The 25,832-nt window shown below is 41.8% G+C and overlaps 1 protein-coding gene across 1 annotated transcript in view; it reads left to right on the top strand.

The window, feature by feature from the left end:
* The window catches only part of ptk7b (protein tyrosine kinase 7b), a 213,626-nt gene that overhangs the window by 146,805 nt on the left and 40,989 nt on the right, over nucleotides 1-25,832 (top strand). The window contains exons 4-6 of the mRNA XM_045700655.1: nucleotides 5,800-5,984; nucleotides 8,273-8,420; nucleotides 22,419-22,549. Of these exons, the coding sequence (XP_045556611.1) occupies nucleotides 5,800-5,984; nucleotides 8,273-8,420; nucleotides 22,419-22,549 (464 nt within the window). The remainder of the gene's footprint in view (nucleotides 1-5,799; nucleotides 5,985-8,272; nucleotides 8,421-22,418; nucleotides 22,550-25,832) is intronic.

The following is a 25,832-nucleotide window of genomic DNA, read 5'->3' as shown; positions in this document are numbered from 1 at the left end:
TGTCGTTCTTCTTGTCTCTGTTTATTGAAGAGTGAGGATCTTAGCTGTCCCGTGACACTTCCTACGGCTGCCATAGGCTCTCAGAAGGCGGCAAAACGCTGAATCGTGGCTTTGCAGGCTCTGGCTGAAACAAAGTAGCGCGTTGGGTAGTGGCTGGTTACAGTACTGTGAGACTCAGGCTCGTGCCCGCGTCGACCGAAAGCTTTGTTTTCTTTCCTCTGTTTAGCTAAATGGACATTCCCGGTCGAAATATTATCGCTTTTTTACGAGAAAAATGGCATAAAAATGGATTTTAAACAGCGGTTGACATGCTTCGAAGTACGGTAATGGAATATTTAGATTTTTTTTTGTCACGAATTGCGCCATGCGCGCGACCCTGATTTACCATTTCGGATAGTGTCTGGGACGCACGAACAAAATGCCGCTATTCGGATATAACGATGGATTATTTTGGACCAAACCAACATTTGTTATTGAAGTAGCAGTCCTGGGAGTGCATTCTGACGAAGACAACAAAAGGTAATCAAACTTTTATAATAGTAAATCTGATATTGGTGAGTGCTAAACTTGCCGGGTGTCTAAATAGCTAGCCCGTGATGGCTGGGCTATGTACTTAGAATATTGCAAAATGTGCTTTCACCAAAAAGCTATTTTAAAATCGGACATATCGAGTGCATAGAGGAGTTCTGTATCTATAATTCTTAAAATAATTGTTATGCTTTTTGTGAACGTTTATCGTGAGTAATTTAGTAAATTGTTAGCAAATTCCCCAGAAGTTTGCGGGGGGTATGCTAGTTCTGAACGTCACATGCTAATGTAAAAAGCAGTTTTTTGATATAAATATGAACTTGATTGAACAAAACATGCATGTACTGTATAACATAATGTCCTAGGTGTGTCATCTGATGAAGATCATCAAAGGTTAGTGCTGCATTTAGCTGTCTTCTGGGTTTTTGTGACATTAAATGCTAGCTTGAAAAATGGGTGTCTGATTATTTCTGGCTTGGTACTCTGCTGACATAATCTAATGTTTTGCTTTCGCTGTAAAGCCTTTTTGAAATCGGACAGTGTGGTTAGATAAAGGAGAGTCTTGTCTTTAAAATGCTGTGAAATAGTCATATGTTTGAAAAATTGAAGTTTTCGTATTTTTGAGGAATTTGTAATTCGCGCCACGCCTATCATTGGATATTGGAGCAGGTGTTCCGCTAGCGGAACGTCTAGATGTAAGAGGTTAACCTCTCTAGGCTAGGCGGGACGAATTCGTCCCACCTACGTAACAGCCACTTGAAGCCTGTGGCGCGATTTTCAAAACCTTAAAAATCCTATTACTTCAATTTCTCAAACATATGACTATTTTACAGCTATTTAAAGACAAGACTCTCGTTAATCTAACCACACTGTCCGATTTCAAAAAGGCTTTACAACGAAAGCAAAACATTAGATTATGTCAGCAGAGTACCAAGCCAGAAATAATCAGACACCCATTTTTCAAGCCAGCATATAATGTCACCAAAACCCAGAAGACAGCTAAAGTTTAGCACTCACTCACCATAATCATATTTACTATTATAAAAGTTTGATTACCTTGTGTTGTCTTCGTCAGAATGCACTCCCAGGACGTCTACTTCAATAACAAATGTTGGTTTGGTCCAAAATAATCCATCGTTATATCCGAATAGCGGCGTTTTGTTCGTGCGTTCCAGACACTATCCGAAATGGTAAAGAAGTGTCGCGCGCATGGCGCAATTCGTGACAATAAAATTCTAAATATTCCATTACCGTACTTCGAAGCATGTCAACCGCTGTTTAAAATCAATTTTTACGCCATTTTTCTCGTAGAAAAGCGATAATATTCCGACAGGGAATCTCCTTTTCGGCAAACAGAGGAAAAAAATCACAAAGGCGGGGGCGGTCGGGTCACGCGCATAAGCCCAGAGTCCCTTGATCGGCCACTTGAGAAAGGCGATAATGTGTTTCAGCCTGGGGCTGGAATGACGACATTCTGTTTTTTCCCGGGCTCTGAGAGCCTATGGAAGACGTGGGAAGTGTCACGTTAGAGCAGAGATCCTTAGTAAAAGATAGAGATGGAAAAGAAGTTCAAGAAATGGTCAGACAGGCCACTTCCTGTAAAGGAATCTCTGAGCTTTTGACCTGCCATTTGAGTTCTGTTATACTCACAGACACCATTCAAACAGTTTTAGAAAATTTAGGGTGTTTTCTATCCATATGTAATAAGTATATGCATATTCTAGTTACTGGGTAGGAGTGGTAACCAGATTAAATCGGGTATGTTTTTTATCCAGCCGTGTCAATACTGCCCCCTAGCCCTAACAGGTTAAGCTTGGTACAGAAATATAATTCTATCACATTAACATCAGTACATAGCATCTCAATGTATTACAAATAGCTTTATCCTTATTAATACATTCTATACAACCATTTGGTGTAAGTCTCAAGGCTGAGGCTATTATATAAACCGTTTTATGGTAAAATGGCTATATTGTCTCTTCTGAGTATCACAAAATTGTACCAAGCGGGCCAGTTCGTAGCTGGATTCTTCACCAATCTTCCATACCTTCTCCAGAACACAAATGTCGCTTGGCTCCCCAATTCTGTGAGTTGGAAGAATTTGTGTCTCTCTATGGGCCATGTGGCCAGAGACTCTCCTCTTAGAGTTTTTACAACTCCTTCACACAGGGACTGGGTGGGGGAGGGTAGGTTGGGGGATGGTGCAAGGGGGGAGGGGGTCAACTGTCCTCCCTGTACTCAGAGTCCAACGTCATGACACAGGTGTGCCAAGCTTGTAATTTCATACCCAAGAAGACTCAAGGCTGTAATCTCTGCCAAAGGTTCTTCAACAAAGTACTGAGTAAAGGGTCCTGAATACTTATGTAAATGTCATATTTAAGTTTTTTATTTTTAATACATTTGCTAACATTTCTTAAAACCTGTTTTTGCTTTGTCATTATGGGGTATTGTGTGTAGATTGATGAGGGGGAAAAACTATTTAATACATTTTAGAATAAGGCTGTAAGATAACAAAATGTGGAAAAAGTAAAGGGGTCTGAATACTTTCCGAATGCACCGTACATGCAACAACTGTTCTGACAATCTGCTCTGGTCCCCATACTGAAAAGACTCCCTCGTGACCTTTCTCATACCCTCCTCACTCCTCTTTAGAAGTAAAGGGCTAACACGCACATAACCATGCTTTTCCCACTTGTGATGCAGGGAATTGCAGATCCAAAACTTACATTGTAGAAAAAATGACATTTTATTGTAAAATGTTTATGTAAATATTTTATTGTAAAAGACCGTCTCATACCCTCCTCACTCTCTTTAATGGAAAACGGATAATGGAAAACTAATTTATACTGCCATTTGGGGAATTGTCAACAATAAAATTCTCTGAAATGTTTAACTGCAGCATACTGTAAATGATGGTGCATTGTGGGAAATTGTTGTGGGCGGTGAAATAATTGCTGTATTTCGAATGGTACTGTAATTCCACCCACAGAATACAGTAGCGTACCGTATCTTTAGATCGCCAAAAACCTTTTGACCACTAGTGAGTTCATGGTATTGTTGTTTCTGTCTCAATATATTTTGAGGTGTGCCTTGTAAGAGGCTATATTTGTTGCAGCTGTGAGTAAGAATGCTGTACCAATTTAACTCCTATGTGGTTATAGTGCTTTATCATTTTGAAATGTATAGGGGACAGGTTGGAGTGGCAGCAAGTTTTAAACCTTAAATGATTGAGCATTTTGCCATGTCCTTTTGGTCCGTTTTCCTCTGTAGTCGCTGCCAGTTTGAAACCCGTTTAGGGCCTCTAGAAGTGAAAGTGATGTAAAACACAAAAAATGCACTAATATTCTATAATCTGTAAACACTTTACCAAGCAGCCAACCTGTTTACACCAATCCCTTGTAATTACAGTAAAATACTGTGAAATACAAACCCCTCCCCTCACTAACTGTAATGCATTCATTCATTCTGATTATGCTATCATGAACTTTTTTACAGTATGATGCAGTACATTTTACAGTATTTATACTATGTGCCATTACACAGTACTTGCTTTGATACAGTATTTACAGTTGAAGTCGGAAGTTTACATACACTTAGGTTGGAGTCATTAAACTCATTTTTCAACCACTCCACAAATTTCTTGTTAACAGACTATAGTTTTGGCAAGTCAGTTAGGACATCTACTTTGTGCATGACACAAGTCATTTTCCAACAATTGTTTACATACAGATTATTTCACTTATAATTCACTGTATCAAAATTCCAGTGGGTCAGAAGTTTACATACACTAAGTTGACTGTGCCTTTAAACAGCTTGGAAATTTCCCGAAAATGATGTTATGGCTTTAGAAGCTTCTGATAAGCTAATTGACATAATTTGAGTCAATTGGAGGTGTACCTGTGGATGTATTTCAAGGCCTACCTTCAAAGTCAGTGCCTCTTTGCTTGACATGATGGGAAAATCAAAAGAAATCAGCCAAGACCAAGAAATTGTAAACAAGTCTGGTTCATCCTTGGGAGCGATTTCCAGATGCCTGAAGGTACCACGTTCATCTGTACAAACAATAGCACGCAAGTATAAACACCATGGGACCACGCGGCTGTCATACCGGTCAGGAAGGAGATGCGTTCTGTCTCTTAGAGATGAATGTACTTTGGTGCGAAATGTGCAAATCAATCCCAGAACAACAGCAAAGGACCCTGTGAATATGCTGGAGGAAACAGGTACAGAAGTATCTATATCCACAGTAAAATGAGTCCTATATTGACATAACCTGAAAGGCCGCTCACAAGGAAGAAGCCACTGCTCCAAAACCGCCATAAAAAAGCCAGACTACGGTTTGCAACTGCACATGGGGACAAAGATTGTACTTTTTGGAGAAATGTCCTATGGTCTGATGAAACAAAAATAGAAATGTTTGCCCATAATGACCATCGTTATGTTTGGAGGACAAAGGGGGATGCTTGCAAGCCATAGAACAGCATCCCAATCGTGAAGCACGGGGGTGGCAGCATCATGTTGTGGGAGTGCTTTGCTGCAGCAGGAACTGGTGCACTTCACAAATAGATGGCATCATGAGGGAGGAAAATTATGTGGATATATTGAAGCAACATCTCAAGGCATCAATCAGGAAGTTAAGGCTTGGTCGCAAATGGGTCTTCCAAATGGACAATGACCCCAAGCATACTTCCAAAGTTGTGGCAAAATGGCTTAAGGACAGCAAAGTCAAGGTATTGGAGTGGCCATCACAAAGCCCTGACCTCAATCCTACAGAACATTTGTGGGCAGAACTGAAAAAGTGTGTGCGAGCAAGGAGGCCTACAAACCTGACTCAGTTACACCAGCTCTGTCAGGAGGAATGGTCCAAAATTCACCCAACTTATTGTGGGAAGCTTGTGGAAGGCTACCCGAAACGTTTGACCCAAGTTAAACAATTTAAAGGCAATGCTACCAAATACTAATTGAGTGTATGTAAATGTCTGACCCACTGGGAATGTGATGAAAGAAATAAAAGCTGGAATAAATAATTCTCTACTATTATTCTGACATTTCACATTCTTAAAATAAAGTGGTGATCCTAACTGACCTTAGACAGGGCATTTCTACTAGGACTAAATGTCAGGAATTGTGAAAAACTGAGTTTAAATGTATTTGGCTACGGTGTATGTAAACTTCCGTCTTCAACTGTATATTACAGTATGTGTATTGTAATATGAAATACGGAATTTTACTTTCCACTGAACTGCCTCCTCTATTCTCCTTCTCCCTCAGACCTACGTGCCAGTGGTTTCGGGATGGGATGAGGTTGACAGAGAAGACCCATCAAATCAACAACAAAGAGCGCACCCTCACCTTCAAGAGTGCCAGCCCCGACGACAACGGCCTGTACTACTGCTGTGCCAAGAATGCAGCCGGCCATGTGTGCAGCAACGCCAACTTCACCCTCAACATCATAGGTATGTGTGGGTGGGGGAGTTGAATGTGTGTGTGTGCATGCATCTTTTTTGTCTGTGCACGTTTATTCTGTGTGTGTGTTTTAGTATATGTGTGTGTGGGCTCCGCTTCTCAGTAAATTCTGCTTCATAATCCTGTTCTCTTTGTTGACATCGCACACACTTTGGTCCCCCTGGCAATTTGGCCCCATTACTGAGTTGCATTTTCTCGTTCCTGCCTTTGCAGCATGGTCTTTAAAAGAACCACACATACACACACACACACACACACACACACACACACACACACACACACACACACACACACACACACACACACACACACACACACTGTGTGGCTGCTGCTCTGTTGAGCCAGGCAACAGTGTGACGTTAATAAAACAAAAGAAATGTTATGGTGTGTTAGCATATTTTCCACTTTTCATAAATATTTTCACACCTGTCATGGTGTGTTTTGTCACCTGATAGGCCTGTTAGAGGCCTGGCGGCACTATGAGATTTGTTCTGCAGTGAATGTGTAGCTGTGGACCATTAGTGTGAAGAGAGAGCCTGTAATGTGATTACTACAGGGCCTACCGTTGTGTAAGTTATGTAAGTAGCCACAGCCACTCTCTCACACGCACTATAAATCACACAAATCCACTTATTGTAAAGGTGCTGTACATATACACATTACCTTCCTCAGTTTATTCCCCGAAATTCCATTTAACAGTTTTTTTTCCATTTTTGGTGATTCTGTTGTATTTCAATAAGCACAATTTCACAGTATGAGTCCCTGTATTTTTGTCCTGGTTTCTGTGTACATTTTTGCTCATTACACAGTATGTGTGTGTGGAAATGTGCCCCTGAGTACATCACCACACAAAATAGAGTACTCAGTCAGGAGCACATCTATTGGAGGAACCTGATCTCCACTCCAATTAGCCACCTGTGCTGCTTACACACACACACGCATGCACGCATAGACACACCACACCGCACACACACCGGATTAGCACTTGGATGGAGAGAAGATATAAATAAATAAAAGGATAATTGTTGAGTTTCCACCCGCTGCACAGTGCACTCGCATAGTCCTTCAGTATAAGTGAATAGTTGACAGACAGCTTTGGACAGGTCCCTAAGTACAGTATGGCCTGCTCACATTGTGGGTGGCACAAGTTCAAACCTGGGTTCAAATAATGTTTGAAATCATTTCCAATGCTTGATTGAGCTTGCTTGTTGCAATGTAACCAATATAAAATTCCCAAAAGCCCATACCCCGTCCACCTGGCACTCTTAAGGCAGGCTTAAGCAAACATTTCAAATAGTATTTTAATCAAGGTCTGCCCAGGTGTGTGCTGCTCTGCTCAGTTAGCATTCAGCTTTGCTCTGTTTAGAACACCCTAATGGGGTTTCTGGCACCCACATCTCTTTATGGCTGTGAAATCTGAAGAGCCTTATCCATAGACCTGGATTAGGGGGATTAGACACAAATTCAAATGTCCAAAATCATATTTAAAGCGCTACAGTCTGCACTTTCTGACCTAAGCTGTGGCTAGGTATTTAGAGGTAAACCCTGTGACTCTGACACCTCATTGGGCACGCCAAGCCAGCTGCAGCCCAAAACAGGGCCTGGAGAGTGGGTGTGTTTGACTGGCAGACAGGTTCTGGTGGTGGAGGAGAGGAGAGAGGATGCCCTGTTAGGCTCCGTTGTCTTGCTACACGATCCGCAGTCCCTAAACGAATGTTGTGCTAACTGACGTAAGACCAGTAGGGCCTGATGGTAAAAACAGGGTTTAGAATCTGAGCCTGTCTTTAATTACAGTATGTCCATCAACTAATCAAAGAAGACATTCTGGAATCTTTCTAACAATTACAAGATGAATTTAATTTATCAAAGGACCTATTGGTATAGGGGAGAGAAGATAGGGGAGAATGGCCTGTTTGGTTCTGGGGATGTAGGAGGGGGGGATGCCCTGTCATGGTTTTGCCGTGAGCCTAGTTATGGAATGTGCTTACTGACCTCATTACGTCTCCCTGGGGCCGAGAGGTGTTGACATTCTGAACCTCCTGAAGGCCCCCTGCCTACCTCGCATTGCTGTTAGCAACGTTGAGTAAAACCTGGTAGGAAATGTGTGTATGTGAGTGTGTGTGTGTGTGTGGGTGTTTTGCATGTGTGAGTGTGGGTGTTTTGCATGTGTCTGTGATGCGTGTGCATCTGTGCGGCACGCCCGTGCATGTGTTGTGTTTTTATGGACTGATGCCCACAGATGTAGTGATGTGTCTCTCTCTCTGTCTCTTTCTCTCAGATAAGAGTTTCCCCCGGCCAGTAGTGACCCCAAGGGACCAGGTTGTCCTGAAGAATGAGGAGGCTGTCTTCCATTGTCAGTTCACCGCTGTCCCAGAGCCCACTGTGGAGTGGTACTATGACACTGAACTTCTCACCAACAAGTCCCGGTAGACACCCGTCCTCTACCCTCCTTTTCACCTTGTTTACGCCTTCTCCCTCCATTCCCCCTCCCTCTCCTCTACCTCTTCCTCCATCTCTTCTTCCACCTCTCCCCCTCCCCTCCTCCACAACCTCGATCTTCCTCCACCTCCTCTTCAAATAGCCCATTGTCCAAGGCTATCTGTCCTCCTCTGTCTGTCTGTGTGGCGTATGTGTAACTGGAGTTCTTTGAGGCCCAGTGAGGTGGAACCCCTGTGTTGGCGTCTATAGCTCTTTGTTTGTTATCACAGCTCAGGCCTTAATGAATTGGAAGGGTAATGTTGCATGCTAAGGAATGTTATTTCTGGAACTGTGCAGTGTAATGCAATTTTACAGTGTCTGCGTCCCAAATGGCACCCTATTGCTTCTATGTACTACTTTTGACCAGGGGGCGCTGTGAGAGTTATTTAACATACTCTTCAAAGAGGTAGGGTTTCAGACATTTTCGAAAGATGGGCAGGGACTCCATTGTCCTGACTTTATTGCGAAGCTTGTTCCACCATTGGTGTGCCAGGACAGAGAAGAGCTTTGACTGGGCTGAGCAGAAGCCTCCCTCCCATAAGGGTGGGATGGCCAAGATGTTGTAGAGCATGAACCTACAGGAGCGGGTCACTGCTTTGATATTTGCAGAGAATGACAGAGTGTTGTCCAGGGTCATGCCAAGGTTCTTTGCACTCTGTGAGGGGGACACCGTGGAGTTGTCAACCTTGATGCAGAGGTCTTGGAGTGGGCAGGCCTTTCTCGGGAGGAAGAGCAGCTTAGTTTTGTTGAGCTTGAGGTGGGGGGCCGACATCTAAGCGGAGATGTCTGGCAGGCACACAGCGATGCGTGTCGCCACCTGGGTGTCAGCATGGGGAAGGAGAAGAGTAGTTGAGTGTCATCTCCATAGCAATGATAGAAGAAACCATGTGAGGATATGACAGAACAGAGTGTCTTGGTGTAAAGAGAAAAGAGGAGAGGGCCTAGAACTGAATCCTGGGGTACACCAGTAGTGAGCGCACAGGGTGCAGACACAGATTCTCTCTATGCCACCTGGTAGGAGCGATCTGCCAGGTAGGATGCAATCCAGGAGTGTGCAGAGCCTGATCCGCCCAACCCTGAGAGGGTGGAGAGGAGGATCTGATGGTTCACGGTGTCGAAGGCAGAGGATAGATCTAGGAGGATGAGAACAGAGGACAGAGTCAGCTTTGGCAGAGCAGAGAGCCTCTGTGACACAGTGGAGAGTGGTCTCAGTTGAGTGAGCCGCCTTGAAGCCTGACTGGTTAGACTCAAGAAAATTGTGCTGAGAGAGATAACGAGAGAGTTGGTCAGAGACCGCATGCTCAAGTGTTTTGGAAAGAAAAGAAAAAAGGGTTTCTAGTCTGTCGTTTTTTACATCAGAGGGATAGAGTGTTGGTTTCTTGAGGAGGGGAGCACAGCCAGTAGTCAGGGATGAGTTGATGAGGGAAGTGAAGAATGGGAGAAGGTCTCCAGAGATGGTCTGGAGAAGGGGATTGGGTCGAGTGGGCAGGTTGTCGGGATTTGAAGGAGCTTTCAAAGGTTCCTCATCACTGGTGGCAAACCTGTAGTCTGGCTGACACCAAACGGAAAGGCTGTTTTGATATTGTCGGCACGATGCCGTGCTTTTTTAATGATTGGTTCTCCTCTGTGACTTTCTCACTTAAACACCCACATGGACAGCCCCAGAGCACTGCCCCCTTTCAAAACGACTGTTGGATTTTCAAATCGCCCCAGGAAAAATTCACATTTGAGAGAACCAATCAAAGCTCAAGACAATTTTTGCACGAATATTGCACCAACAAACACATTTCTGTTTAGACCAGTGTGTCACAACTCTCCCTCACTGTGTAACAGGTGAGTCACATCAGCCAAGCTAGTAAACCTGATGCCTTGTGGATACAAACAGCCTGACAGAAGGTTTTATGTCAACCTGTAAGTGATGGATTTTCGCCAATTAATTTTACATCTACCATTCACCTCTCTGTGACGCTGTCCCAAATGGCACCTTATTCCCTATACAGAGTACTTCAATGGACCATAGCCTTATAGTCCCTGGTCAAAATTAGTGCAATAAATAGGGAATAGGGTGCCTTTTGGGACACAACCTGAGTATACCTTCAGGCAATGTAGCCTAGCACAAATGAAGTGCATAATAGGCACCGAAAGCAGCCTGTTACATGGGTGATTAAGTCATTGGTTCTTTCTATAGCAAACTGATTAAAGGAACAGATTGTGTGCGTTGAACGGATGAGATGGAGTAGGACATCAACAGGCATTGTTTTGTAATGAGATTGTCAGAATGGGGCTAGGCGACCCTGCTGATGTCGACTCAGAAGTGAGACTGTGAAGTGGGGAATAACTTTAATATTATAGTGTTTTATATTCGTTTTTTTATTTCTATTCATTTTAAGATTTTTAATTGAAATTCTGTTTAGTTTCAGTTAGTTTTCAGATCCACTTTACTGGTTTTTATTTAGTTATGTTTATAAAAATTTGTTTTGATATTATTTAGTTTCAGTTTTAGGGTTAGGGTTAGGGACAGAAAGTAGCCTATGCGATGGAAGCTAGGAGCCATTTATTAGGGATGTTAAAAAAAAACATTGGTCCTTGATTCAAATGTTTAAGATACAAGTACATCAGTCTGCGGACACCAAAACGATCCAAATATAGCATGCATTGGTCAGAAAATCGATTTAAATGTTACGAGTAGCTGGTTCACATTTTTTGGGGGCTCATAATTGTATTTTTTATCTTTCGAAAATACCTCTTATTTTTTGACAACTGATGGGCCCTCTCCTTGAGTGTCGAACTGCATGTAACTGTGTTGACAGTCATTGATCTACACGTAATTTTGCATGCCGAACAACCCCAGGTAGAGGGCTGCGGGTCCCGACAGAGATCACTGCAGTGTGGTCAGCATTTTTCATGCTGCGGTTGGGAGCGGGCGGTCAGACAGACATATTTGGGATGAACATATTTTTCTTGTCCTGCAGATTATTCTGCCCTACCAAGCAAAAAGGCAGTAACTGCTCATAGCGTGGAACTGAAAAAAAAGGCTTTTATTTACCTTGATTTTACAGTAACTTTATGCAACTGCTAACATAACCCACATTTTCGGCCAGAACACAATACAATAGAGGCAGGATACTTGTCCACATGATTAAGCATGTATTTAATGTAGAAAAAATTACATTAACTCATTTTCGACCAAATGAGCAGTTACTGCCTTTTTGCTTGGTAGGGCAGTATTGGAAACGGTCGTTTTTCTGCTTCGTATGCATTAGCCTACCTATTGTATAAAAGCACATACAGTTGAAGTCGGAAGTTTACATACACCTTAGCCAAATACATTTCAACTCAGTTTTTCACAATTCCTGACATTTAATCCTAGTAAAAATGCCCTGTCTTAGGTCAGTTAGGATCACCACTTTATTTTATTTGGTAGCATTGCCTTTAAATTGTTTAACTTGGGTCAAACGTTTCGGGTAGCCTTCCACAAGCTTCCCACAATAAGTTGGGTTAATTTTGGCCCATTCCTCCTGACAGAGCTGGTGTAACTGAGTCAGGTTTGTAGGCCTCCTTGCTGCACACGCTTTTTCAAGTCTGCCCACAAATTTTCTGTAGGATTGAGGTCAGGGCTTTGTGATGGCCACTCCAATACCTTGACTTTGTTGTCCTTAAGCCATTTTGCCACAACTTTGGAAGTATGCTATAACTTCCTCACTGATGTCTTGAGATTTTTCTTCAAAATATCCACATAATTTTCCTCCCTCGTGACGCCATCTATTTTGTGAAGTGCACCAGTCCCTCCTAAATTGGAATTATCTCGCCTCTATGGCCTATTTATTGCCTTACCTCCCGACTCTTCTACATTTGCGCACACTGAACATAGATTTTTCTATTGTGTTATTGACTGTACATTTGTTTATGTGTAACTCTGTGTTGTTTTTGTCGCACTGCTTTGCTTTATCTTGGCCAGGTCGCAGTTGTAAATGAGAACTAGTTCTCAACAGGCCTACCTGGTTAAATAAAGGTGAAATAAAAAAAAAAGCCCTGTGGACGGAGCTTAATTGGAGCTAATTTCCTCCTAAAACAGGACAATGACCCAAAGCACAGCTCCAAACTATGCAATAACTATTTAGGGAAGAAGCAGTCAGCTGGTGTTCTGTCTATAATGGAGTGGCCAGCACAGTCACCGGATCTCAACCCTATTAAGCTGTTGTGGGAGCAGCTTGACTGTATGGTACGTAAGAAGTGCCCATAAAGCCAATCCAATTTGTGGGAGGTGCTTCAGGAAGCATGGTGTGAAATCTCTTCAGATTTCCTCAACAAATTGACAACTAGAATGCCGAAGGTCTGCGAGGCTGTAATTGCTGCAAATGGAGGATGTCACGACTTCCGCCGAAGTCGGTCCCTCTCCTTGTTCGGGCGGCGGTCGACGTCGCCGGCCTTCTAGCCATCGCCGGTCCCCTTTTCATTTTCCATGTGTTTTGTCTTTGTTTTACACACCTGGTTTCAATTCCCCAATTACATGTTCTTTATTTAACCCTCTGTTTTCCCTATGGTTTTTGTGCGTGATTGTTTTATGTATTTCGGTCCGTTTGTGTGGGCTTGGTATATCTACATGTATTTGATGATTTTGAGTAAAGTTACTTTTATTACTCATCTCTGCTGTCCTGCGCCTGACTCCTCTGCACCAGCTACACCCAGACCATTACAGAGGATTCTTTGACAAAAGCTGTTTGAAGGACACAATTATTATTTCAATTAAAAATCATCATTTATAACCTTGTCAACATCTTTACTATATTTCCTATTCATTTTGCAACTCATTTCATGTATGTTTTCATTAAAAAAAAACACGGATGTTTCTACGTGACCCCAACATTTTTAACAGTAGTGTTAGATGTCTCCTAATAACTTGCCACATGGCTCTAGCTCTATGATTGTAGCCTTTGATGACTCTTGATTGAACGACAACAACAACAAGCTACATGCACCACTATCGTGAAAAGCAAGAGCAGCAGCTTAAATGATACAATTTTCTCTCTCCGCGTGGGAAGCGCGATGTAGACCATCTTCATTGTGAATTCCAGCGGTGGGAAAAAGTACCCAATTTTCATACTTGAGTAAAAGTAAAGATAATGTCGGTCTGTGACTATCATTAAATGTGAAGACTGTTATTTTATCAAATTAATTCTCTATGTGTGATTATTATTACGTGTTAAACTAATCATGTCAGCTTTAATTAACTAGGAAGTCGGGGCACCACGGGAAAATGTTTATAGAGTCTCTATTTCCCAAATCAACTCTTCAGATATTTTCATATCTTATCGATTAGTGGCTGCTACCAACATACTGACTCAATCTCTAGCCACTTTAATAATTAACAATGGGATGTAATAAATGTATCACTAGTCACTTTAAACTATGCCACTTTATATAATGTTTACATACCCTACACTACTCATCTCATATGTATATACTGTACTCTATACCATCTACTGCATCTTGCCTATGCCGTTCGGCCATCGCTCATGCATATATATTTTTATGTACATATTCTTATTCATTCCTTTACACTTGTGTGTATAAGGTAGTTGTTGTGAAATTGTTAGATTCCTTGTTAGATATTACTGCATGGTCGGAACTAGAAGCACAAGCATTTCGCTACACTCGCATTAACATCTGCTAACCATGTGTATGTGACAAATAAGATTTGATTTGATTAGTCTTCTATTAATGTATCATTATTACCTCATCAGATCTCATTACTGAACGTCGCAAACCCTTGGATATCTGCCCGAACCCTAGGCTCCAAAATGAGTCAGCGATATACAAATTGGCCTAATTATTTATTTACTGACTAACTAAACAAATCACAGAAATACATAAACAAACAATATAGTTATTGGTTACTAACACAATGCATTGATAGTCCCTAGTGGGCTAAACCAGTATGACGGCTTGGTAGACAATGGAAGGTGTGACAATGGAAGGGGTGGGGACAGATAAAAAGCGGGATATGACAAAATGAATTCACTACACACAGTTGATAATTATAGTAATTGAAATGCTAATCCTTTGCACACGAAAGGCCGCTCATTCGAAAATAATTGCAATATATATATTTACGCACGTATGTTGTCGTTGTCTTCTCTGTTCGAATCGCCGGTCCGTCCGTCATCAGAGAGTCTCTGGTTAACTTCCCCAGAAGTCACAATGTCTTTCGTAGTTGTTGCTTTCTCTGTTGCTCTGGATAGTGTCTGTTGTAATGGATACGTCAGGCGTACAGATGGTCGATGCATAGAATAGATGCTTCCGTGGTTGTCGGTATTCTCGTACTAGATTTCTGTAATTTCCAGCTGCAGACTAGTAATTCTATGTCTAGGGTTTGCTCTTATTCTGTAGTGATTGATAGTCTCAGAGTTGAACAATTTCCAGCCGGGTAGCCAACACTACACGCTGTCTGGTCTCCTGGGTCTATACAGTTGTAGTTCTTAACCATTTCGACAAGTAGCGTCAGCTCCATATTTTCTGTTCTGATGGCGCATAGAATTGTAGCCATTCCAAAGTGGGGACTCCATACCGGCGTTCTCTGACTTAATGTACATTTTGTTGGAAGTGGGTTTTGTACTCTGTGGAAGAAGGGGCGGTTCTATGACACCTAATGTGATGTCAGTGCTCACGGGGGTGTGACCACTGACTAGTAAACTTTATATGAAAATCCAGGCTCTCATTTAGAAGGCTAACATCACATTTTATATTTTCACAAATAGTTTAATATATAATCATATATTTTACACAACCATCAGATGTAAACCCCATAATTGGAAGGTGTACACAACCAGAGATACAGTAATGTGGGTCTCCTCTCTTTCATGAGGTCACCAAATGAAACAACTTTGACAGGATTGTTCTTTAAATACCCCTGGACCATTCCCACATTCTCAAACATATAAATATTGCTTAACTATTCAAACTTTTGATTGTCCAAGTGTCTCTCTTTGTTCCACAGTTTACATTCCAAACTCGAACACTACAGAGCATAGAGGCAGCGTATTTTACGACCGCCATAAAACAGCCGACTTCCCGCTCTCCCCCTCTTCGAGAGAGACAGGAGAGTTATGACAATATCTTAATAGAAAATTACTCAAGTAAAAGTGAATGTCACCCAGTAAAATACTACTTGAGTAAAAGTAAATAAGTATTTGGTTTTAAATATACTTAAGTATCAAAAGTAAATGTAATTGCTAAAATATACTTAAGTATCAAACGTAAAAGTATAAATATCAATAACTCCTTATATAAAGCAAACCAGACAGCATCATTTTCTTGTTTTTTTATTTACGGATAGCCAGGGGAATGCTCTAACACTCAGACATAATTTACAAATGAAGCATGTGTTTAGTGAGTCCGCCAGATAAGAAGCAGTGGGGATGACCAGGGATGTTCTCTTGATAAGCGTGTGAATTAGACAATTAGTAAAGTAAAAGTTGTCAAATATAAATGCTAAAGTACAAAAAACTACTTAAGTAGCACTTTCAAGTATTTTTTACTTAAGTACTTTACACCACTGGTGAATTTACATGAAATGTTATGATTTTTTATTATTATTTTAATGGGGGGATGTCTGTTTAAACGTTATGAATAATTGTCCATTTGTCACATCCCTAACACACATATACACACACAGAAGTCAGCTCAGACATATCCAGAGAGGCCCAGCTCAAGAGCTCCAGCAGCAGCAGATTTGTATTTATAATAGAATCAAACTGAATAGCATTGATTCGTTCTCTAATCATACCGAATCTGACTGATTGGTTTCAAACTAAAACGAACTGTATCGGTCCTGTATCGAATCGGAGCCCATGTATCTAGATATGTATTGAATGGTCTTGAAAGGGAAAGACGCACATCCCTACCATTTATGTGTTGTATAGTTTTTGTGTTTTTGGCACTTGCCTCTGTGGGGGAGTAATTCATAAGGTGATGGGTCAGGTCATAGTTTACGTTAGGTTTCACGGTAGACTCAGCGAGATGATGTACATACATGAAGTAAACAGGAGGAGTTCAGAAGGCTAAACTTCTCCACTGCTTTGGTCCGGTAGCCACCACGTTGTAGCAGCTTGAAGTGCACATGCGCAGATAATCTTGTGTTACTGTGAGAGAGCAAGGTCTTGTATCATGTTCATCTCAATGGGCACGTTCGAGTGGATCACTTTTGCCAAGTCGGTGACCATCCATTGTTGGTCACCGCCTTTCAAAGTGTGTTGCATTCTGGGATAAACATTTTCCTACTTGCTCACTGAGCTTATAAATGAACTTGAGACAGCGTCCAGAAACATGACAGACAGTGGATGAATATAAAAAATGTATTATCTTCCACTGTGAGTGATGGGAAAAAAATCAGCCTCTAAGACAATTACTTGAATAATTAAATGTAGGTTTTGTGTACAAAGGTGATGACTAAAGTGTCTTATTTGGAATTTTGTAATTTTACTTCTCTATGGGGCCATCTATGGGAATTGTCTTACTGTCCCAGACTTAAACTGCAATACATAAAGTGCCATCTGGGTACAGTGGAAAGCGTGCTTCTAGACCGGAACCTTGGGGCCTGGGACTTGCGCCCTTTGTCGACTTTATGAACTTTACAAAAATCATGTGAAAAAAAGGTCATGACTGCAAGTTTCTGCAGTTGCTCTTCACCAACTTCATCTTGCAGCCATCACCTGCATTGCGGGAGGATCTATTGTCAACCAATCATTAGGGTTTTTTTGTTTGACCCACGCAAATGTGACCCAAGACATGACTAAAACAGGAACCAATTTACCACAATTTATTTCTGTACAGTGGATATACACAAATAAATGTGATATTTGAGTCTCTCACTTATTGATTGTACAATGTACACATAATATTATATTATGATTTCAGTTTGTGAATGTGTGAAATGAGGGTGTGATACATGTTTATTTCGGCATTATAATGAAAACCTTTTATAAACAATGACAACACTGACATGTTAATCTTGGCCTTGCTGTTGGAAAACCACATTGGTGTCCCGACTTTCCGCTGTCTTAGATGCACCTCCCCCGATTTCACTCCTTGACTTTCTTCTACAGTTGGTTGATTTAGCCATACCATTCAAACACGCCCAATATCTGTGGTTCTGATTTGATTTTGAGTCTACCTTTTGAATTATAAAGTAAATTTCAATGTGACCCGCCAGATTAAGATGCTTGAAAACCCCATTAGAAAAAAAAGTTTGAAAACCACATTCAATATTTGCACTAAATCTGAACATAATTCAGGATGGTTTTTATTTTATTTCAGTTTGTTTTGGAGTCAAAGATAATAGTTGCAGTATACGTTTACATTTTCATAATTTATCAGACGCTCTTATCCAGAGTGACTTATAGTTAGTGCATTCATCTTAAGATAGCTAGGTGGGACAACCACATATTTCAGTCATAGTAAGTACATTTTTCCTCAGTGAAGTAGCTATCAGCAGTCAGAGCTAGTAAGAGGGAAAAAAAGTTAAGTGCGAGTGTTAGTTCACAAAAAAAAATGTTTGGGGTGGGGGGAGAGGGGTGAGGAGGGGGTGCTGTGAGATTATTTAAAGTACTATTTGAAGAGGTGTGGTTTCAGATGTTTTCAGAAGATGGGCAGGGACTCTGCTGTCCTAGTTTCAGGAGGAAGCTGGTTCCACCATTGGGGTGCCAGGACAAGAGCTTTGAGTGGTCTGAATGGGAGCTGCCCTCCCGAAGGGGTGGGAGGGCCAAGAGACCAGAGGTGGCAGAATGGTCTGTTGGTATAGTTGTCTCTTGGTATAGTTGCAGTTTTTCAAACGTGTTTGTAAATTATTTTATTTGAGTTTGCAAAAAAAAAGTGTTACTTTTTACCCCTTTTTCGATATCAAATTGGTAGTTACAGTCTTGTCCCATCGCTGCAACCCTGCCAAGCCACACTGCTTCTTGACACTGCTCGCTTAACACAGAAGCCAGCCACACCAATGTGTCGGAGGAAACACTGTTCAACTGGCGATCGAAGTCAGCGTACATGCGCTTGGCCGGCAACAGGAGTCGCAAGAGCGCCATGGGACAAATCCTCCCCTAACCCGGACGAAGCTGGGCCAATTGTGCACCGTCTCATAGGTCTCCTAGTCACGATCAGCTGTGGCACAGCCCGGGATTGAACCTGGATCTGTAGTAATGCCGCGAGCACTGCGATGCAGTGCCTTAGACCACTGCGCCACTCGGGAGGCCCAGCAAATTTCTATTTTTAATGATTCGTTTTCGTTTACTATAATAACCTTGGCGCACGTGTGCGCGCGCACACACACACACAGATTATATGTTCAGCTGTGTACTGTACACACATCTCTTGCTGTCTCCAATGAAGTGAACAGGGATCTCAGGCTGCGGTGTCTTAGAGCAGCCTAAGGGGTTTGTGTGTGTGTTTGTGGGTATCTGGGTTTATTGATCTCTTCTGGTGTAATATCTGGGGAGCACTTCTTTCTTGTAGGGGTTTTGACTGCTGGCCTTGTACCTGGATGGTAGACACAGCTGAAGGGGATATATGTGAATAATATTTGATGTTAATTTGATTCAGATGCTTGAAACCAGGAGAACCTGAAATCTCACTGGATTTTCAAGGTTGTTTAGAGTTGAGAAAAAAATAAGATTTTAGCCTCATGGGTGAGATCATTGGTATACCAAAATAAAAGCTACCAAAATAGAAGGGTTTGTTCAAAGCTGCTGAAAAGTGTGTGTGTGTGTGTCTGTCTGTGTAGACATGGTGTGTTATCAGAGAGTAGGGATGGGGGTTTTAAATAATTTCACTATTTAAATATTATCATTATTTTTCTGTCGGTTATCCGGCAAAGAAGACAAAGAAGAGCTTTCCAGTGTGTACCAAAACATTCAAAGGCCATTTTCTCAAAAGTGAAGTTACAAGTTTATCAACTTTCAAAGCAGGATGACTTTCCCATTGTTCCTCAAATGCAGTGAATAATTTTCCACTTTGTAGTTCTGTGTCTCTGCTTTTATCCAATGTAAAAAACACAGAATCAAGGTGGTCGGTCACATATGTGGGAACTCCTTCAAGAGCATTCCAGGTGAAGCTGGTTGAGAGAATGCCAAGAGTGTGCAAACCTGTCATCAAGGCAAAGGGTGGCTACTTTGAAGAATCTCAAATATAAAATATATTTTGATTTGTTTAACACTTTTTGGGTTTACTACATGATTCCATGTGTGTTATTTCATAGTTAAAGATGTCTTCACTATTATTCTACAATGTAGAAAATAGTAAAAATAAAGAAGAAGAGTCAGTGTGTCCAAACTTTTGACTGGTACTGCTGCGTGAGGTAGAGAGGCAGGCACTCTATGCGAAGGAGGGTGGTATGTGTGAGATGGGAGCGAGCTAAGGAGTGAGCAGATGGAGGAAGAGCAAGCCAGCTGTATCTAGCTATTACAGACAGAAATACTCCTCAGTTTCATCAGCTGTCCGGACGGCTGGTCTCAGACGATCCCGCAGGTGAAGAAGCCGGATGTGGAGGTCCTGGGCTGGCGTGTTTACATGTGGTCTACGGTTGTGAGGCCGGTTGGACGTACTACCAAATGATCTAAAACGACGTTGGAGACGGCTAATGGTAGAGATAGAAACATTTCATTATCTGGCAACAGCTCTGGTGGACATTCCTGCAGTCAGCATGCCAATTGCACACTCCCTCAAAACTTGAAACATCTGTGGCATTATGTTGTGTGACAAAACTGCACATTTTAGAGTGACCTTTAATTGTTCCCAGCACAAGGTGCACCTGTGTAATGATCATGCTGTTTAATCAGGTTCTTGATATGCCGCACCTGTCAGGTGGATGGATTATCTTGGCAAAGGAGAAATGCTCACTAACAGGGATGTAAACAAATGTGTGCACAAAATTGGAGAGAAGTAAGCACGACAGATTTAGTTATTTTCCTGCAGATCTATTAGATCTTTATAGAACTAGTTTTGTTGATCGAGTGGTGGAGTGTAGTGCTTGATACAGTACATATTCCTCTTCCGCATTGAGCTTTGCAGTGTTTTTCTGTCTAGTATTAGCCATGCTACAAGCTTGTTGTGAGCTAAAAATGAGTTCACAAACACAACCTACACCCGCCTCCCGAAAACAAGCTCCGCCAGTGAAATGGCAAACACACACAATCAGCACACACTTGATCACACATGCACCAGTACGATAAACAGAGAGAAGGCGGAGAACTTGCTCACTGTATGGATCCTGGCTGCACTTTACTAAATGAGCGGGAAATTACCACCTCACAAGTTAGTGCTGTAGATACAAGCAGTATGCGGGGCAGTAAGCCAAACACCGGTAAAAGATGCTTGGGAGAGACAGTGGTAGGAGCATTCGCTTTCCCACGGAACGAGCAGCGTAAACAATGTCAGAGTCCTTTCGGGTTGGAGTTAAGATCAGAATGAATGGTGGATTGCCGTGCACATCCCTATCAGAGATAACCTGTAATGTCTGTGTCTCATTATGCTCGCCTGTTATTTAAGATGTTTCTTTGGAACTACAGCACCCCCCCCCCCCCCCGAACGTTCACCCCCATATCTGTGCTCAAAATAAAGCTCATATCCCAAAGCTCATTTCCCACTTACCAGTGAATAAAGCCTGAATTTAATGAAGAAATATCACTGTTCCCCAGAGAAGCCACAAGGCAGTCATGCAGACAGGTCGATTGGGAGCTGGGTGATGACATTTTTTAGGTTACAAACAGTGTTGAAAATAGTCCCTACTTTTGTATCATTTTCCCAAGTTTATATCAATAAAGTAATACTGAAATGTACTCTACACGAACAAAAACGTATATAATATAAAGGCTTAATATAGGTAATTCATAAAGCATGCATAAGCACAACATAAATGCTTCACAAATCATTTATATGCAAGTCATACGACATACATGTAGTATGTGGGACCTAAAAATGACATCTATGTGTATTACATGGCACTAGCCTTGGCGATAGCATTTCTCTCTCACTGCACATTTCACTTCTTTTAAAGCTACATTCTGGTATTAAAAAAACTAATATTCAAGAATCAATGGCTATATATCATTCATTTAAAAGTTTAAAAACAGATATACCAATCTTAGGCTGTAGCTTTAAGTGGCAGTCCGTCTAGTAGCTAGCCAGTGAAACCTAGTATCATATTGCTATGAGGGAATAATAGTTAATAATGGTGTGCCAGTCTGTCTTGCTCTCTGTGTTGTTATTGGATGTGAAGCTCCTTAGCTGTCAGACTTTGAGCTGACAAAAAGTCAGACAGTTAAGAGTCTTTATCTTCTCCATCACACACACTGATACTCCTCTTTCCCTACCAGTGGCCAGAAAAGGGGCATGGCGTACACTGGGCCCGATAGAATAGACACATACCCTTTTCACACTGAGCCGAGTCAAGCTGTTCTGAGTTGGCCTGGTTACGAATCGACCACAGCTGGAACCCTGCTGGAAAGGACCATTTGAAAAGAAAATATCCAAGCCAGCAAAGCCAACACAGTATTGTTCAGGTCGGCATGGTAGTGTGAAAAGGGTATTACCCTGAGTGCATACTGTAAAATCACCTATTCGAAATATGTCTTTGCATAGCTAAACCTATTCTATTAAAGGAAAACTCCACCCAAAAACTATCTTTTGGTATTTGTTTCATTAGTACATTGTTGACATAGTCCCAAAATGTTTAGCTTGTCAGCACTCAAGTTTTTAAGACATGTAATTTTGAAAATACGGAAATCATCCCTGTATGATGCATTTTGGGCCAATTTTGGGGTGAAATTTTCCTTTAATGTAAGTACCTTCTTCAGTTTCTGCATTCGTACTCTGGTTTGGTTGAGAGTATCAGCAAGTGAATGGCGTTATTGATGTTCATCTGAGTACCTGTGTCCCCTCCTCTCCTCTCTCCATAGAGTGATCCTGTACACCAACGGCACCCTGCTAATCACCCAGGTGAAGCCCAGAAACATTGGCTCCTACAGGTGTGTGGGTAGAGGGCCCCGGGGCCCCGACGTCACGCTGGAGGCCTCCCTCCTCATAGCAGGTACTACACTAACATACACACACACACACGCAGATACACACACATGCAGACGTAAACACACACACCTGATTGAATGGAGGATATATGGCAGTGTCGAAGCAGCAGCTATACTTCCTGGGATCCACACAAAAACATAAAACACAACAAGTAACACCGATACACTGATAGAATCAAATCAATCAATTAAATGTTTTATTTGTCACATGCTTCGTAAACAACAGTTGTAGACTAACAGTGAAATGCTTACTTACGGGTCCTTTTCCAACAATGCAGAGTTGAAGATAAATGTTTTTTTATTTTTTTAATTTACATTATATATATAATTTATATAATGTCTCAAGGAATAATTATACAGTGAGTAATGAATAACACAAACGATTAAAAATAACATGGCTACTGTGCCTTTTCAGAAAGTATTCATACCCACGTTTTGTTGTGTTACAGCCAAAATGCTTACCATCTACACACAATACCCCATAATGACAGAGTGAAAACATGTTTTTAGAAATATTTACAAATGTATTGAAAATATTAAATACAGAAATATCTAGTTTACATAATTATTCACACCCCTTTGTTGAAGCACCTTTGGCAGCGATTACAGCTGTGAGTCTTTCTGGGTAAGGCTTTCCACACCTGGATTGTGCAACATTTGCCCATTTTTACTTTTCAAAGTTCTTCAAGCTCAGTTAAATTGGTTGTTGATCCTTGCTAGACAACCATTTTCAGGTCTTGCCATAGAAGTCAAAACTGTAATTCGGCCACTCAGGAACATTCACTGTCTTCTTGGTAAGCAACTCCAGTGTAGATTTGGTCTTGTGTTTTAGGTTATTGTCCTGCTGAAAGGTGAATTAATCTCCCATTGTATGGTGGAAATCAGACTGAACCAGGTTTTCCTCTAGGATTTTGCCTGTGCTTAGCTCCATTCCGTTTCTGTTTTATCCTGAAAACCTTCACAGTCCTTAATGATTACAAGCATACCCATAACATGATTCAGCCACCACTATACTTGAACATATGGAGAGGGGGACTCAGTAATGTGTTGTATTGCATTTTCCCCAAACATAACTCTTTGTATTCAGAACAAAAAAATTATTGCTTTGCCACATTTTTTGCCTTTTTGCAAACAGGATGCATGTTTTGTAATATTTGTATTCTGTACAGGCTTCCTTCTTTTCACTCTGTCAATTAGGTTAGTATTGTGGGTTAACTACAATGTTGTTGATCCATCCTCAGTTTTCTCCAATCACAGCCATTAAACTCTGTAACTTTTTTAAAGTCCGACCATTGGCCTCATGGTGAAATCCCGAAGCGGTCTGTTTCCTTCCTCTCTGGCAACAGAGGCGAAGGTCGAGAGCCATGCGTCCTCCGAAACACAACCCAACCAAGCCGCACTGCTTCTTAAGAAGAATGCTTGAGGCCTCCCGAGTGGCGCAGTGGTCTAAGGCACTGCATCGCAGTGCTAGCTGTGCCACTAGAGATTCTGGGTTCGAGTCCAGGCTCTGTCGCAGCCGGCCGCAACCGGGAGGCCCATGGGGCGGCACACAATTTGCCCAGCGTCGTTCAGGTTAGGGGAGTTGCAGCGATGAGACAAGACTGTAACTACTACCAATTGGATACCATGAAATTGGGGAGAAAAAAGGGGTGAAAATACAAATAAAAAACGAAGAATGCCTGTATCTTTGTAGTGACCATCGGTGTAGTGCTGCCGGAGCACGGATGAGCGGCACACCCTCATATTTTTCAATTTGAGAATGAACAGAGCTGGTAAAACTATTTCAGGAAAATTAATTTGGGGATATTAATTATATTTAATTACCACATGTTCATAAAACTCCATGGACCCTCTCTTGTGCAGTTGAACTCAGAATGATATTTGACCACTTGGTTACAGTGACACCGTTCTGACGAGGACACCCACAACCAGAGTGGCCACCGCAAAGCCCAAGGAGCCTGACCCTCTCTGGAAGTTGCTGTAGCCCTGTTTAGGATGTTTAGCGTGTAATGGCTATTGGTTGAGACTCAAGGTGGGAAATTTTGAAATATGAATATATCCAAGTTGGAGGTAATAATGCATTTAGGTTCTAGTTTATTGAGATGCATTAATACACCACACCAAAAGCTTGATTTTATTGCTGTTTTTAAATGAATTTCCTTCAATTCTGCGTAGTAATGATTTATTTTCACTACTTGGTCAATTTGATTCGATGATTTAATCAATGCTAATAAATTCTATGAATTGATAGTTCACCTCAGATTTTTAAATCCATATTCTATAATAAGGTATATTGTAACCATGTGTTCAAGCTAATCATATCAACGTTTATTTATTATATATAGTGTAAGCTAAAACAATGCAATGAAATGCCTACTAGCAACTCAAGCTCTCCTCGCATACAGTGCTATATTTATTTGTATTTACATTAGGCTATAGCCTACAAATAGCTATACCACGTAGACTTATGCTTATTAGGCTTTTTCCTGCCTAATGGCAGTGGCCTAAAGTGGCCTAATGGCAGAACTATCATTCAGCTATCCTTCAGCACCACAAGTTGGTTCAACTTCTTTTACATCATTGCGTGATCTTGGTGTTGTCCATTCAGAACCACGATGTTACGCTCGTCGTAAAGATTGGACCAAGGTGCAGCGTGGTAGGCGAACATTTTACTTTTATTTTAAAATGAACGCTGACAAAACAACAAAATACAAAAAACAAACGTAAAGTTCTGCAGGCTATGCAGCAGCTATACAAAATCAAGATACCACAAACTAAGGTGGGAAAAATGCTGCCTAAGTATGATCCCCAATCAGAGACAACGATAAACAGCTGCCTCTGATTGGGAACCATACCCGGCCAACAAAGAAATAGAAAACAGATTGCCCACACTAGTCACACCCTGACCTAACCAAATAGAGAATAAAAGGGATCTCTAAGGTCAGGGTGTGACAGTACCCCCCCATAGGTGCGGACTCCGGCCGCAAAACCTGACTATATAGGGGAGGGTCCGGATGGCCATCTTGTCTCGGTGGCGGCTCCGGTGTGGGATGTAGACCCCGCTCCGCTCGCGGATCCGCTATCTTCGGTGGCGACTCTGGTGCGGGGATCGTCGCCGGAAGCTCCGGACCGTGGATCATCGCCGGAGGAACCAGACCGTGGATCGTCGCCGGAAGCTCCGGACCGTGGATCGTCGCCGGAGGAACCGGACCGTGGGTCGTCGCTGGAGGAACCGGACCGTAGATCGTCGCCGTGGACTTCGGACCATAGATTGCCGCAGAAGGCTCC

This window comes from Salmo salar, chromosome ssa18 (assembly GCF_905237065.1).
Source record: "Salmo salar chromosome ssa18, Ssal_v3.1, whole genome shotgun sequence".
NCBI classification, from domain to species: Eukaryota; Metazoa; Chordata; class Actinopteri; order Salmoniformes; family Salmonidae; genus Salmo; species Salmo salar.
The sequence above is the reverse complement of the archived record's forward strand: the minus strand, read 5'-3'. Positions and strand labels throughout refer to the sequence as shown.